Below are 15,592 nucleotides of genomic sequence, written 5' to 3'. Positions count from 1 at the left end.
GGTGAAAATAAAAATATAAGCTATTCTCTTCCATGACAACTGTTTGATTAACATTTTAATATCCAAAAAATGATATTATATAAATATATTTTGGTTATTGTCCTGTTTTAAGAATGAAATTGACTCATTTTAGGTGAGTGTCCTGAGATCCAATGAGTCTCCATTCCAGAGCATTCTCTAGAAAAAAAAAATCGTTTTAAAAATTGCTTTTCCCCTGATCTGGCATGTGCAAGAGACTTACTGAATATGAGCCTGACCAGGCCCACGGTTGCTTCCAGCTGCAGGCTGTGGACTGGAATTACAGGACGGTGAGCATCTCTGCTTCCCTCTGGACATAACGGTTATCCCCCAGATGCTGCCCTTTCTTCACATTACTGGAGGCCTCACGGCATCTGCTCGGGTACAGGCAGAGCAGAGAGGTTGTCCGCATGCAATCACAAGGCAGAAATTGAGAAAACCCAGGCCAAAGGGCCCGGATAGGAGAAACACCACCCCTCCCCGACAGGGGCAAGATCTCTGCTTGCCCTGGCTGCCAGCAGGTGGGTGAGGGATGTGGGGACAGAGCCACACACATGCCAGAAAGCGGCCAATGTGACAGTCTGGCCTTAAAAACAACTGGAACTGGAAAATTTGGAATGGCAGTGAACTTTTTTAAGAGCCTGTGCGTGCCAGATACCAGGGCCTTCCACGTGTCACTCATGGGCAGCTTGGCCCAGAGTCAGAGGAATCTCAGGCCATCGTCCAAAAGTGAGCAAAAAGCAACGTCAGTCTTTTAAATCTCGACCACAGTATTTGGAGAAAATGCCAAATGGTAGATTGTGTTCCTGGTACATTCGCTCTTTCCCCTCCCTCTTTCTTTCTTGTCTCCAAGCTCTCAAAAAACTCTTCTGCAAACTGAAATCTTCCTCACCTCTCCTCTCTCTTCTGCCTTTTGATATTGATGACTCCCTGCCTACCGCAGGCCTCTACCTTCCCCGGTGTTCCCCCAGCCATTCCACCACCTGACCCCCAGCCCCGTAATAGGCCCCATAATAGTATCGCATTAATTCTCACAGCAGCCCCCGGGTATTTTCATTGCCTGATTGCAGACTGGTCACTGCCCAAGGTCACGTGGAACATAAGGTTCCTGGCTTTGGAACGTAGGGTCTGTCCAGGGCCAAAGGCAGTGCCTTCTTCTGACTCTCTGACTTCCTTCTCTGGGATCCCTCCTTTCTTTCTACCTGAAAGAACCTGTTCACGCACCTGCTGCACAGGTCAGACATTCTGCCTTCACATCTGGCCCTGCTGCCCCTCCAGGCTCCCCACTCCTCCCACCTCTTGAAGAACCACTTGCTATGTTGAACTTCTTGGGGTTCCCCCAGCACACCCAGCACTCCCTAACTTACCCCTGAGCCTTTGTGCATGCTGTTCTTTTATCAGGGGGAGTCATTCTCTAGGCCCTTCGCATGCAGACATCTCTTATCTGCAACTGAGAAGCCTCCCCCTATCTCCTCACTCCTTCCAGAACTGCACGGCCTCCCACCCCCATATCAGGTGGCTCCAGGTCTCCCTGCTGGGCTGCAGCGTCCAGGGGTGGGGTTCTCGTGGATGCCTGCATCCCAGTGCCAGCCACAGCTCTGGATGAAGGCCTCTGGTTTCCTGAACACTGGGCTGGAGGCACTCACTGTGCTGGCAGGTGATAATACTTTTCTCGTAGCATGTGGGTAGGGTGTCTGGTGCAGATTCCATTACTAAAGATCCAATCCTTGTTCATCCCTCTTCACTTTACAGCTCCCATCAAGACTTGCGAAAATTTCCCATAACTCGATTAGATGTGACTGAATCACCAAAGAACTAATTCTGATGGAAGGAAAATCTGGTTAGCATTAGGGTTTCCTGATGTTGAGCTTCCTTTCCTGTCCTGGTTTGGGTTTTGTTTTTCATTTTTTTACTTCCTGTCTCCTGGAGTGATAACAATGGATGTTTCCAGAATTGCACTGAAGGTACAATTTCTAATTCTTCTCATTGCTATGCGACCAGGAGGGGTGACAAAAAAGATAGCAGGTTAATTTTGTAAGCTTCCTTTGGCGTGAATACATTGTCCGGATTGTTTCTGTACCTTTCACTCTTAGAAGTAATTATTCTAACAGAAAGCTGCAGACTGCAGAGCAACTGTAGGAAGTTGTAGTCTTTTGATGTACCAAAAAATTGACTTAAAAAAAAATGCTTCTATCAGCCACCAGGAGAATGATGAAAATCAATACAAGTCCAGCACAGCAGTGTGCAGCGGACTCATGATAGATGATTCATCTGTCCCCCCCAATCCAGGCAACAGATGCTTATTGAGCAGCTGTTTGAGCAGAGTGGAGTCGGTTCTATGGCGAGGGGCCAGGGTGGGGGGACCCTTAAGGACACAAGCAGGGAGCTCATCCCTCAGTGTTACGAGTCTTGGTCCCAGCTGCACCTTAGAATCGCTTGAGAGTTTGTAAGATATGAGTCCTGAGCCCCATCCTCAGTCACTCTGGTTTCCTTGTTCTGGAGGGGGTCCCAAGCATCAGGTTTTCTTAAAGCTCGCCAGGTCTTTGCATATGTAACCCCGGCGGAGAACCCCTGTTGGCACAGAGCTGCTCACCTGGGCACTGTCGGCATTTCAGACTGCATCAGTCTGTTTGTGGAAACTCCCTGTGGTGCTCTGCCCACCAGTTACCAGTAGTAGCCCCCTCCTCATGGGTGAAAGCACCAATGTCTCCAGGTATTTTTCATAAGTCCCGAGTTGGGCAGAAGCCTGCCCTCCCACCCCGACCCCACTTGGGGATCACTGCTCTAATACAAGGCAGGAGCTCGTAAAATTTTATCTTTCAAGAAACAGATTCTGAGCTGACGCTAAGCTTTCCTTCCTTGTTGTCCTTTTCCTCCTCACCATGTGTGTCCACCTGCTAGAGACACCGGGCTGGAGATTGGAGGGGCCGTGGCAGCATATTGCAGACAGACTGATGGCTGGTGGGCCGTATCCACCCTGCAGATGTATTTACTGTGGCCTGAACCGAAATTTGACAGTGCAGGCATTCCATACACAGTTGCGGATTTCTGGACTCTCTGTAAATGTTGGATGAACGCTAACGTGGCCCCTGCGCCCCTGTAGGGCCACACCTGGCTGGAGCTGAGAAGTTGCTGGCCCCATAGACAAGATACTGATCTGCTACAGTCCCTACCGCTGGCCACCCCCTAACACCTGAACCATTTTTTCTTATGTTTCCTGTCTGACCTCCAAAGGTTTGGCATTTGCAAACCTTCTCCTGTAGCTTGGTCCCATTTGCCAGAACTGACTTAAGTGTCTATGCTCATGCTGCTCATGGCTTGCCCAAAGGGACTTGGGAATTCCCAAAATTACACCTGACTAGGACATTTGCACTCAGGACACCTAGTATAGCTCAGAATATACCCTAGTATACCCTGGGATAGGCGTCGGAAGTACCGAGATGAATAAGGTAGGGAGCACATATTCAGTATAGGATGAGAGGTAATATACTAATAGAATTATGTCCAAGGGACACTCCTGAGCAGCAGCTGACCTGGCCTTATATGTTTACCGTATGGTGTTAAGTGCAAGAACGTATTTTAAAACATAGATTATTATCCCATTTAGTAAAGGAAAAGATATTTGTATATCTAGATATTTGTATGTCTTTGCATGGAAAAAGATTAGAAGACTATATCGCCAGCTGTTCATAGAATGTTACCGCTGAGATTGAAAAATTCATTTTTATGTATTTCTTTTAATTTTCCTCTCCATTCCTAAATTGTCCACAGTGAACTTGCATCCCTTTCCAATAAGGGAAAACTTTTTTTATTCAAGAAAAGAGACCCAACATTAAGAGATAGGTAGTTATATCGTAGGGAGAAAAAAAAAAGCAGATGTGTAGAGAAATTAAGAACTCTGAGTATTATGCCTGCTTGGGTAGGAATTGGTCCAGGGTGGGTCAGAGCTGGAAGGACAGAGTCTGGACAGGTTTTCCTGGAGGAGGCGTGGCATGGCGGACTTTCATGGTGAAGGGTAAGTGAGTATTTGCCTGGTGGACAGGCACAGAGGGACATTCTTGTGGCATGGTGTGTGTGTGTGGCGGGGAGGCTTGAACCGTGTGGTATGGGGAGGGACTCAGTTCAGAGGAGGGAGAGAGACACAGGGGCCCGGTGTTCATTCTGAGCTGCACCCCGTCCCTCCCCTTCTGAGCCCGGCCTGCCACCTCCCACCTGAGATGGCTGGGGCAAGGAGCAAGTCTTGCCACTCCACAAAGACCGGCCCTCTCTCCCCTCCAGCACGAGATGATTAAGGCTCTGGCTGGAAGTACTGTGGCTGGTGCATCCCAGGTTATGGGAATGAAACGTGGACGGAGGGTGTGCTTTCATCTCAGAATTTCTGTCCCTGGCATCATCCTTCAGCCAGTCACTCTGTAAAGGAACAAGAGTGCATATTTCCTCCTGCAGGTTTTCAATATCCCCTTTGCCTCGGGGCCCGTGGGTTGCCAGTGGTGCTCTCTGTGTCGAGCCTTGAGGTCTTTGCCTGGAAATACCAGCTTGGCATGGGCCAGTGAGGTGAAGAGAGTCTGAGCTATGAAAGGACAGCAGTAATTGACAGGAAATTGAAGAACTTCCCTGAATCGTGAAAGAGCTGTCATTTGGAGGAAAACATCCGAATCTCTCGTGGCAGTGTAGCAATCCTGTGCCTTCTCGGTTATTAGGACGTCATGCACAAAGGGCCCAAGATCTCCACTGAGAGATTTGAGGGGCTGGGGCAGTGCATTAAAGCAGAAGGACCAAACTGATGGCTGGGCTCGCCGAGGCAGGACAGAGCACTTTCTGTGTCAGCACTCTCTCTAGCCAACTCCCTTTCTGAACACAGGACTAGCGCCTGACATATACTAGAAATTATCATTTCTTCCTGGTAACTAAATGCACGGCAGAAAGGAAACCGAAAACTGTATTCCACAATGTTGGGAGTGACCCTCTACCTTCTAAGTTTTGACCACAAGCTCTAATTTCAGATACCATCATCCACCCCCATACCTGGCCCCTTAGAAAAGTAATTTTCCACCCTAGAAAGTAGTTTTATTTGTACAATTAATAGGAATTGCTCATCAGTATTTTATTTGCACAATTAATAGGAATTTCTCATCAGTATTGAACGTGGGAGAAAAATCTCAAGCCAAAAACAACTTTATTTGCCAGTAGTTTTGAAACACCACTGGCAAGTATTTTGTTCTTACAATATGAGCTGTCAAAATAGTGTGCTTATGATTTCCTTCATCAATAGAAAATGAATCCAAGATTCCAGAGAATAATTTTCCTATGTGTATCATCTCCAGCTTATTGTAATTATTTCTCCCCATCATTGTATGTGAATAGAGATTTTTCTCAATTTAAATTAATGACTGAATGTGGAACAGGAGACCCGATATGCCATGAGTGTTTCTCGTCTTTGAATTTCTTTGTTTTTAGTGTTCTGGAGTTTTTGGTTTTTTTCTGTAAATGATATGTGTATGGTTCAGAAATCAAAAAGCATAAAAAGGCTGGAGTGGAAACTCTCCAACCCTGTCGCCTGTCCACTTACCATTCAATCCACCAGTTGGCCATATAAGTAATTACTATTATTAGTTTCCTGTGTATCCTCTGGATTTCAGTGTACATATAAGCTCTCATTCTGTACCTTGTTCTTTGTTGTTGCTAATTTATCTTGAAGTCCTTTCCATATTAGTATGTAAAGAGCCCTCCCATGCCTTTTTTTATAGCTACATAGTCGTCCATTGCATGCATCTATTCAATCTATTTAGCAGGTTTACTGATGGGCATTTGGGTTTCTGCAAAACTTCAGTCCTTACAAACAATGTTGTTGACCTCTCTTGTACTTATGTCATTGTGTGCCTGGCCAGTCTATCTGCAGGGTAAGTTCTTCTAGAATTTACAAGGCAATCCCACTCTGTCCTCTAGGTCACCACTGGTTCCAAAGCTGGTCAAGGCCTGTTCCTGTATGAGCACAGTGGTCATCTGATTGACATATCAGGGTACACTCACTTCCAGTGTAGCCACATCCAGCCACCCTACACAGGACACCAGGCAGAGAACCCAACTCTCATGGAGGCAGCAGGGGCTCCCTTCCTGCCCAGAGAATGATAAACTAGGGGGACATTGCTTTCAGTGGGGATAGGAACTTGGACATTTGCCATGTCAGGAATGCTAAGTTAATGTCCTCGAGCCTAGTGTACTTTCTTACTATCTAAGTATGTTGGGGACTGCCAAACACAGCCCCAGTGGTGGGGGGGGGGGGTACCACTTCATTCAGGCCGTAATAGGCCTCAGGAAGTTTCCAAGATCCACCTGCTTTCAGACCAGCCAAATGGCACTATCGTACCCAGGGTGAACATTAGGATGCCAGCCTCCAGCATCTCCTTAATTAAAGTGGGTCCTGCTCTTACACCCAGATCATCTCTCTGTTTTTAAACTTCCCACTGCTTGGAGCTTTCTCACACTGGGGATCCTGCACAGATCCTCAGTTTAGATCAGCTGAACAGCTGTCCTTTCACTCCCCTTTCATTTGGGATGGTCAGGAAACCGCACTGGGGGAAAGTCGTCTCTCCCAGTTATGCACCCTCAAAGGTGAGACTGTGCGCTCTTCATCAGCGCTCGGGCACCTGGGGGCACTGAGTGCCACCTGCTTCTTCAGCATGACTCATGCCCAGGTCCATCTGTGACTCTCCTGTCACCTACACCCAGATACAGGATGCTTCACGTTCCTGACCAGATGACCACAGGCTTAGCACTTTCCCTTGAACCCCTGCTGGCAGGGTCCCAGGAACGTGCCATCCCCGCCCAGTCCCCAGGCTGTGGGACCACCCTGTGGTTCTAAACAATCCCAGTCTTGCTCAGACCACCAGCTTACCTCCTTCCTAGCCTCTTCACAGCTTTTCTTGGATAAATTAAATCTGAGCAAATAAATGCAGATTGGCCTACAACCTTCGGGACGGACCCGTCCACTTCCAGCTTTTCTCCTGGGCACCACCAAGGTGACGTTGTCACTGGCTGCACACCCATCTCCCACCAGTCCTCTTCTGGCTTTAATACCTCATTCCCATCCAGGCAGCGCCTTTCTGTCCCACCTCTCCCCGGCTCTGTGCCCTCCCACCTCTCTCCTTCTGTCTTGTCTGCAACCCCATGGCAGCTCGGCCCTGCTGTCCCCTCATTGCCCCACTGAGGTATTGGCCACACCAGCACATTCACTTGCCCAGGCCAGCCAGTCTGAGATGAGCCTCTCCTCTTTCCCGCATCCCCTTTGGGGCTGGGTCACAGACCTAATCCAGAGTTGATCCACTTGAGAAGGGCTTCTCCACCCCTTAGGGCAGAGCAGGGCCAGGCCGTTTTCTTTTATGTTAAACATAAGCAGTGGAGCCTTATCCTAGGGAAGGGACAGAAACTGGGTGTAAGCACCAATCACAGACCACTTGCTAAGCTAAACAAAGCTCGCCAATCACGCGGTTCCTTCCAAGGCTGCTGGCCCTGATATCTTAGTCCTGATACTCACATCACATCCCTGCAAGGCTACGTGAGTCAGAGCTCAGTTCCTGGGGTACTTGGCTAAGCGAGACCATAGCCGTCCAAGAGGGGCCTGATCTCCATTTATACTGAAGTGCTCTTTCGGTCCATGGGGTTCTCGGGACCCCAGTCCCAAAGCTCTTTCTCCTCATGGCAACTGCAGGGATCAGAGAGAGAAGGATGGGAGTGATTTGAACTGGGGCAGGGACTGGGTGATATTTCGGATGTGGTGAAATGTACAGGACTTGAGAATTTGCTCTCATTCATTTGATAGATGGCTCCTGAATCCCTGGTGTGAGTCAAGCCCCATCCTCCACAGCTGGAGATGAATCAGGGAGCCTAACCACAGAGGTCTCTGTCCTCATTAGCCTTATGGTCATAAGGAGGATGGATTTGACATAGGAATGAGTGGGGAGGTCCACAATTACCACCCGGTTTCTGTAGTTAATAAGATGCCATTTCTAAGGCAACGGATGTGGAGGGAAAGGAAACAGGGCCAGGGGATGTGTGTCTGCCAGGAAACCAGCACCCACAAGCATTATGGGAATAGAGGGTTTCGGATAGAAATGGAAGCTTATGTGACTAAGTAGGAGTTGGGGAATTCAGATCTGGAGGAAGTGAGATGAAGGATCAGGGAACGGTCACCACATCCCTGGAAGCACCAGCTCAGGTGGCAACTTGGGGCTTGTGGGAAAATCCCAGGAAGCTGCCCAGCTGGCTGCTCAATGAGACAAAAGGGGCACCACAGGAAGGGTTTGGGGAACCATGTCTGCGGGCCCACAGCCACGTCCATGGGGGTTGCACAGGGCTCTGTTGTCAGGGCAGGCAGATGCCAACAGGGATGCCAGGGCCAGCTGGCACCTGCTGGGCACCTCTGTGTCTGTCCCTGTGTGGGGCCTTCCAAGAGAAATGGCCTCCGGTTCACGTCTGCCTGCTAAATCTCACCCGTGTTCCCCTCCTGGCCTGTTCTCACCCTGGGGGAAGGAATTCTAGGGAGGTAGTTCCCAGCCTTTGGTGGGGGAGTAAGGGCCACGCCGAGGGCACACAGTCCAGCTCAGGGCATTTGCTCCTGGATTCAGTGCTGGTATCTCCACATTCTCGGAGGCCTGGGAAGGGACATAGCAAGTGGGTCTGGGAGGAATATGGGTTGGAGATTAAATGTCGGGGAGTCCTCAGAAGGTGCATAGGTGATAAAAATGAATGGAGTAGATTGGGAAGAGTACAGCATGGGAAGGGCAAAGTCTGGCGCCAGGACTCCAGTATTTTAAAGTAGCAAAGGTGGGACGGTACCAGCAATGAAGGCAGAAAAGAAGCAACCAGAGATGGAGGAAAGAAACCAAGGGGGCAGGTGGGGGAAGCCAGAGAGGGGAGTGGTTCGCAGGTACCTACCTGCTCCTGGGAGCTCCGGTGAGAGAGAACTGGATGGTGGGGTCAGACAGGAGACCCCTGGAGGGCTTAGCACTGCCCCAGCCCGATCACGCGGGTGGGCACAGAGGCCAGCTGGAGAGAGCTGAGAGCAGGCAGGATGGGAGGGAAGGCAGTGAGTGTGAACACCCGGAACAGCTAGGCTGTGCAATCTGGGTCAGGGAGAGTGGGAAGCGATTTCCTGTCCTGGGTGGGCAGAGACGTAGCATTTTAAGTTATGGCTGGGGAGAAGCTTGCTTCCTAATAAAAGCACGAAGATGTGTTCACGTATGCATTCTAAAACCACCTGCTGAGTTGCAGCTGTCATGTCTCAGCACCACCCTTGAGAAGGTGCTCAGTAAAGTATGTGCATGGCACGCAGTTCCCAGCCCAGGAGCACAGCATCTCTGCACCAGGCTGTGGAGTGTGCTGGGCTCAGGGGGGCCCCAAAAGGATTGGAACTGGCTCAGCCCCCTGGGCGAGGCCTCCAGGGGAGGAGATAGCAGTGCGTGGTTCGGACGAAGAGTGGGAAGCGTCCAGTGTGAGTGTTCACACTCACTGCCTTCCCTCCCCATCCTGCCTGCTCTCAGCTCTCTCCAGCTGGCCTCTGTGCCCACCCACATGATCGGGCTGGGACAGTGCTAAGCCCTCCAGGGGTCTCCTATCTGACCCACCATCTGGTTCTCTCTCACTGGGGCTCCCAGGATCAGGTACCAGGTATATGGAAAGGGCAGAGGGCAGGGCCTCAGGGAACTTTGATAAACACCCCTGGGTGCTGTAATCAAGCCATGTACACAAAGGCACCTGCTCTGGGCAGACCTTTAGGAAGAAAGGCCTAGCCCCACACAGTGTCACGCCAACTTCGGCCCCGTGATCCAAGCCCTTATGCAGGGCACAGCTGTGCAGGGCAGCCCTGACGGGGCGAACACCCCTGAGCACATCCCATGCAGCTTCCTGGCTAAGGAAATCCCCATCTGTCCATCCCGTGGGGAAAAGGAAGAAGGCAGAGGAAGGAGGACCAGGGGAAGGGGGCTAAGGAGAGAAATGTGAAAGCCAACGGGGACTGGCTTGACCCTCAGAAGGATTTACCCGAGCATGTGCTCTGCAAGCTGAGCAGTCCTGGACAGGAGAGCGATGAATCATTCATGACTGTTTTCATTGTGCATTCATTAAAGGCCTCGGCACTATTATTATCAAACCTTAATTGGCTTGGCACTCGCCCAGCATTGCCTCTCCAGCCCCTGCCCCTCCCTTTGCCATCAGGAATTCCTCGGGCATGAGCAGGACCACGCCTGGGAACGGGCGGCTGGGCAGGAATCCACCCAGAAGATCAAATGCAATGCAGCCGTTGCTTCTCTTTCTCCTCTCGGATCATATGTTCATTAATGGATCCCGGTGGGCTTCAGCTCGCTCCCCGCTGACCTTGCCAAGCTCCTTGGCATCTCTTTGCCCTCCGCTTTCTCAGGCTCTCGAGAACTTTCCCATTAGCTGCCCCGCTTCAGCAACTTCATGCAGGACAAGGTTCAGCCTTTGTTCCGAGTGCCACGCTGGGCACGGAACCAGCAGCAGTATGCAGGTTACCTGATTTACTTCTTTTAATGCACATCAGTATAATTCTCGCTGCATAAAAGAGAGGACAAACTGGCAAGTAATTATAATGTTAATTTGGCAATGTTTTATCATATTGTGGAAGCCCAATTTCCTCTCTAATTGTTTTGGGGTGGGGGGACACACTTGTCTACGGTACAGCTTACTGAGGGATTCTCGAACACAGAAAATGAAATACACAGGAGATGGGGAACTTAGCTCTCTTCCCCATAAATATTCCTTTATTTGCATGTTTTGCAGCCTCCTTTTAAAAAGCTAACTCGTTTGTTCAGGCCTAATTAATGGAATGCTGCAGAATGTGTTAACAATCTGTGGCAGCTCTGGCTGATAGATGGCTCTGGATTTGGCCCCCCAGTTTAAAGGGCCGAATGCTTTCCTTTCAGAATCTCACCGGCTGCGCATGCCTCATGACTGTCCCACCTGAGAACGCAACCGTGGTTCCTGGAAAATGCCCCAGTCCCGGGTGCCAAGAGGCCTTCCTGACCTTTCTGTGTGTGATGTGTGTCTGCAGCATGATTGGGGCCATGGCTCAGACGCCCTCGGTCATCATCCTGATCAGGTGAGCTGAGCCCTAGGGACCTGAGAGCCAGCTTTTCCTCTCCCCCTTCCCTCCTGGTGTGTGTCTGCTCTTCTCCGGGAGATCAGAACTTTGGATACCATATGAGTCTTACAAGTCTTGGGCTTATAGGAATCAGTTACCTTCGGTAAGGATCTCACACCCAGAGAAGAAAACAGGGCCCAAGGGAGAAGACTACACTTTCATGTCCTCCCAAGAATAGACTCCCAGGTGGTATTGAAATGGACTGGGGTCCGACACTGATTTTTGCAGAGAACAGCATTGATGGAATAAAATGAAAACGGTACTGGACTCACCACATTCCCAGGTCCAGCCCCTGATTAGCCACATGGCCTTGGGCACCTTTTCTCTTGGACTTGTTTCTGAACCGGGGGTGATGTCACTGGTCCCGCCTGCCTCCTGCAGTGGTGAGGTTCCAACTGGGACCATGTGTGTGCAAACGCCATAAAGACGTGAGGGGTTATAAAGGAGGGTGTGATGTAGTGCAAGTGGCCTGTGGGAGGCAAGTACTCTCTGTTCTTGTATGAATAGATGGTTGGAGAGAATCACCCATAATTCTGTGGTTCCTTGTGTCATGAGACCTGTCCTGGGGGCAGGTGAGGTGCCTCAAAGGTGGCCTGCACATTTGCAGAGTTACCTAGATTTGTGTGAGGAACCTAGAAGTGAAGTGGTCCATACCCCGTGTCTCTGAAACAGAGGAAGTGACACCAAACACCGACAGACCCACCTTACTGGGATAGTTATCCAAACCAGTTCAATCCCAAGAGCTGGATGTGACCTGGACAGATGTCCATCACCAGCTGCTTTACCCAGCTTCCCTCTTCCCCCATGCCTTCCACATTTCCTGATCTTTGTTATGAATTCCCAAGGATGAGGATTTATACTACGTACTTCCGTTTTCCAGAAGGTCATCAGCAATGGCTTGTTAATGGGCAGAATCATTAGGGCTGCAGAAGCAAATTGCCATTGTATACTTACTAAATTTGAAAAGCAAATTTTAAACATTCACACCCAGTGCTTACAAGGCTGTAGCAAAACAGGTAGAATCACACTGCCTCTGGCATTGAAAAGCGTGTCGCTCCTTTCAACAAAGCAGTGTAGCAGTGTGAATCAAGAGTCATAAAAATGTTGAAATCTTTACGTGGTAACCCTACCACTTAACCTTAAGAAAATACTCCTCTACAAGAAAAAAAAGATCAATGCAGACAGTTTTTTTTTTTTTTGCCACATTAGCTATAACAGCCAGAAAACCTGAATTAGAATAGCAGGTTAAATTATAGTACCACAGTTCAATGGAATAACAAAAATTCTTAAGAATATAAGAAGTGTTTATGAAACAAACTATTGGATTTAAATTATATATGGAAGATGATTATATGTAATATGCATATGGACAAAACCCATCGTATCTCAGGTATGGGTTTGGGGCAGCTGCATTATAGGTGATCTATTTTTCATTATTAGAAATTCCCATGAACTTATATTGTGCTGTTCACACAAAAGGCACCAAGAAGCAGGAAAAATGACGCTTACAACCACTAGCAGTAACTAGTCCTCTTTTTTCTCCCCCTGTGACTGCTTTGCAAAAACCATGCTCAGCAGTTGTGACTGCACCCCAAACACGGAAAGTGGATTGCAATCTTAATCATTTCTAAGTCTCAGCTTTCATAAACAGCTCTTGGAGATTTTCAGGAAATACTCTGACTCCCTTGAAATGCATTGGCAGCAGACATCCTGAATGACCTAGGCTGGACCTCATCAACCTCATAACTCTGCTCCTCTGGGACCTGCTGGAAGGACATGCTCAAATTGTACTTATTGAGATAGCCAGGGTTATACCTTATTCTGTCATCATTCCACTCCACTTTTCCACCACAGATGTTCCAGGCCATCAGAAAAGCACAAACAGCCCAGGCCGCAGCTCAGATGTGTGCCAGCCCTTATCCCATCCCAGAGTGATGGACGCACTCTTGTGCCAGACAGTCATGCACCTGCCAACACGGGTGTTCAGAGCGCCCGCAGCAAGGATACAAATTAACACCCACAGAGGCCCAGTTACGAGGCAGCGCTGGGCTCTTGTTTTAAAGATGCAACCAACAAAATTACTAGCATTCCCTTTCAACATGGAGAGATGGAGGCACAGAGAGGAACGAAACAGTATTTTCAAGGTCACCAACTAGTAAGTTGTGGGGTTAAGGCTCCATCCATGGCCTTACCTGGAACTTTCCGTGCTGTTCAGACCTCAGCCTTCAAGTTCTCCCATTAGATCTGAGAAGGTTTATTCTTCCTGTGGGAACCAGTTTCCCAACAGGATATGAGGGCGATCTTAGCACCTTGCTCACTTTATTCCTAGTGACTTGATAGCTAAAAGGAACTCAAATTTCAGGTGACAGATATGCTAGCTCATTATGCCAGCAAGTATTCTGGAAAAGGAATATTTGCCTTTATTTATGGGTCTTTCAAGTCAGTACCTTCAAAGGAACGTGAAAAAACTGGAACCATGTTGCTGATAACAACTCTGAAGAACTCAGATTTTCTAACACGCACATTCTAAAGACAACTGACCGTTTCTGTCCAGAGACACTGATCTCATCATTGATATTGTGCAGGTATCTAACGTCACCAGCTAGAGTGGTTTCCTCATCACTCAGTGAGTCTTAACCGGCCACCCTGGGATTACTTAGCTGTACTCTTTGTAATTGAGAAGGAATGTGTTATTTCCACCAAGAAAAAGGCATTTTTAGTTTTCCCTGAAAAATCACAGAAGTAGTGCAAAGATTGGGATAATTGCATCCACATCTTTTTGATTTGGCAGTGGCTTTTGGCCTGCTGTGCTAAGAAGCCAGAGCCGTGCCCACCTGAGTCTCAGAGCAGGTTGGATGGCCCAAATTGGATGGCTGAATGGTGCTGGTGGGTGGTTAGATGAATGACCCCTGGGGTATTTAAGGATATTATTCTAGTTGGGTTATATGGTCTGTGTACTAGGCTGCCCATGAGACTTAAATATCCTATTAGTAATTATGTTTTCTACAGAATTGATTGCCTAGGTCCTCCCTGCATCACGTGGGTCTCTTTCGGTCTTGAGGCCACACTGAAATGCTCCTGGTGTTGCCAAAGTCTCAGCCATGCTGGACTCTCTCTAGGCCTAGCCAAGTCCTTCCAGTAGTCATGTGCTCACTTCCCCATTCCCCCTAAGGACTCATGATAGGGATGGGATAAGAGGAAGCTTCCCTGCCCTTGGTGTTGAGGATGGCCCGAAGCACAAATGCACGTCATCAAATACCTCTTCCTTCACCCCCACAAAGAGATGGGCTGCCTAGGTCTGGAGTGAGAGACATCTGCCTGCCCATCCACCCACTTACACATTCCCTCAGCGCATGATGTGTGCCAGACACCAATAATGAACAAGATGCAAATAGTCCTGGGCCTCGAGAAAAGACAAGCATTGACTAAATATTAGTTTCAAGAGTAAGAGGCATTAAGAAGGGCATCTGTTACCAGCTCATGAGGGCCCCTCTCTCTGGGATCAATCACTGTGTCCAAATCCCCTCTTCTGTTGCCGTCATCCCAGGAAATGTTGCACTCTGAGGGTGTTCTGGAAAATGTGGGAGAAGATCATTCTAAGGGACTCTTCTGGGTAAACCAAAACCAGGGAGATTGAGTCATTTCAAAACAAAGAACCATGACTCTGTGAAGGTACCTTTCCAATTTAAAAGGTATAGAAATTAGATGTAAATAGATTATTTCACAAATGGCCCATCTGGATGTCATAGCACCTCAGTCTGGCTGATCTCACAAGATGACGTGAAAATGACACATGGATTCATAGCTCTGGCCTCTTCATAAGATGATATTGCAGTTACCATATTTTTCAGACATCAGGCAGAGAAAGTAAAAAAAAAAAAAAAAAAAGAAACAGAACCATTAATAATTTTCTAAGGAAGGGCTCTTATGGACAGCAGTGAATGACTGGGGTCCATTCATTAGAGTGATAAGAATCTTTTTCTTTTCCTCTTCATCTCTGCACGTAGGACAGTCAGCCCTGAACTCAAGTCTTACGCCCTGGGAGTTCTCTTTCTCCTCCTCCGTTTGTTGGGTATGTATCACCTCTTTATCCCCTTAGTAACGCAGTGGATGCTTGTGACCAGGTAAGTAAATCTCAAGGGACATCATCCCATTTCTTGTCTTTTTTTCCTGTGAAGTTGTTGTTAGTAAAGAGCAACTTTTAGCCTGTAGATTCTGCTCAGGTTTACACCTAAATCAGGCACTCCCTCAATATCACAGTTTTCACATATATCAGCTCCATCTTTGTGCCACACTAAACTCTCACAGGCGTAAAGAGAAGGGACGGCAGTGAGGGGGAGCCAATTTGGTGGTGTGATTTGGCACCCTCATTAAGCAAACCAGGAGCAGCTTGAGAAATGCTTCATTTATGGGGCT

The 15,592-nt window shown here is 48.5% G+C and overlaps 1 protein-coding gene across 2 annotated transcripts in view; it reads left to right on the top strand.

Moving 5' to 3' along the window:
* SLCO3A1 (solute carrier organic anion transporter family member 3A1) overlaps positions 1-15,592 on the top strand; it is a 264,472-nt gene that overhangs the window by 230,076 nt on the left and 18,804 nt on the right. For both annotated transcript variants that reach the window (XM_036931852.2, XM_036931851.2), the window contains exons 8-9: positions 10,959-11,134; positions 15,184-15,248. In XM_036931852.2, the coding sequence (XP_036787747.2) occupies positions 10,959-11,134; positions 15,184-15,248 (241 nt within the window). The remainder of the gene's footprint in view (positions 1-10,958; positions 11,135-15,183; positions 15,249-15,592) is intronic.

This window comes from Manis pentadactyla, chromosome 18 (assembly GCF_030020395.1).
Source record: "Manis pentadactyla isolate mManPen7 chromosome 18, mManPen7.hap1, whole genome shotgun sequence".
Lineage (NCBI taxonomy): Eukaryota > Metazoa > Chordata > Mammalia > Pholidota > Manidae > Manis > Manis pentadactyla.
Note: the sequence above shows the minus strand (reverse complement) of the source record. Positions and strands in the feature narration are given on the sequence as shown.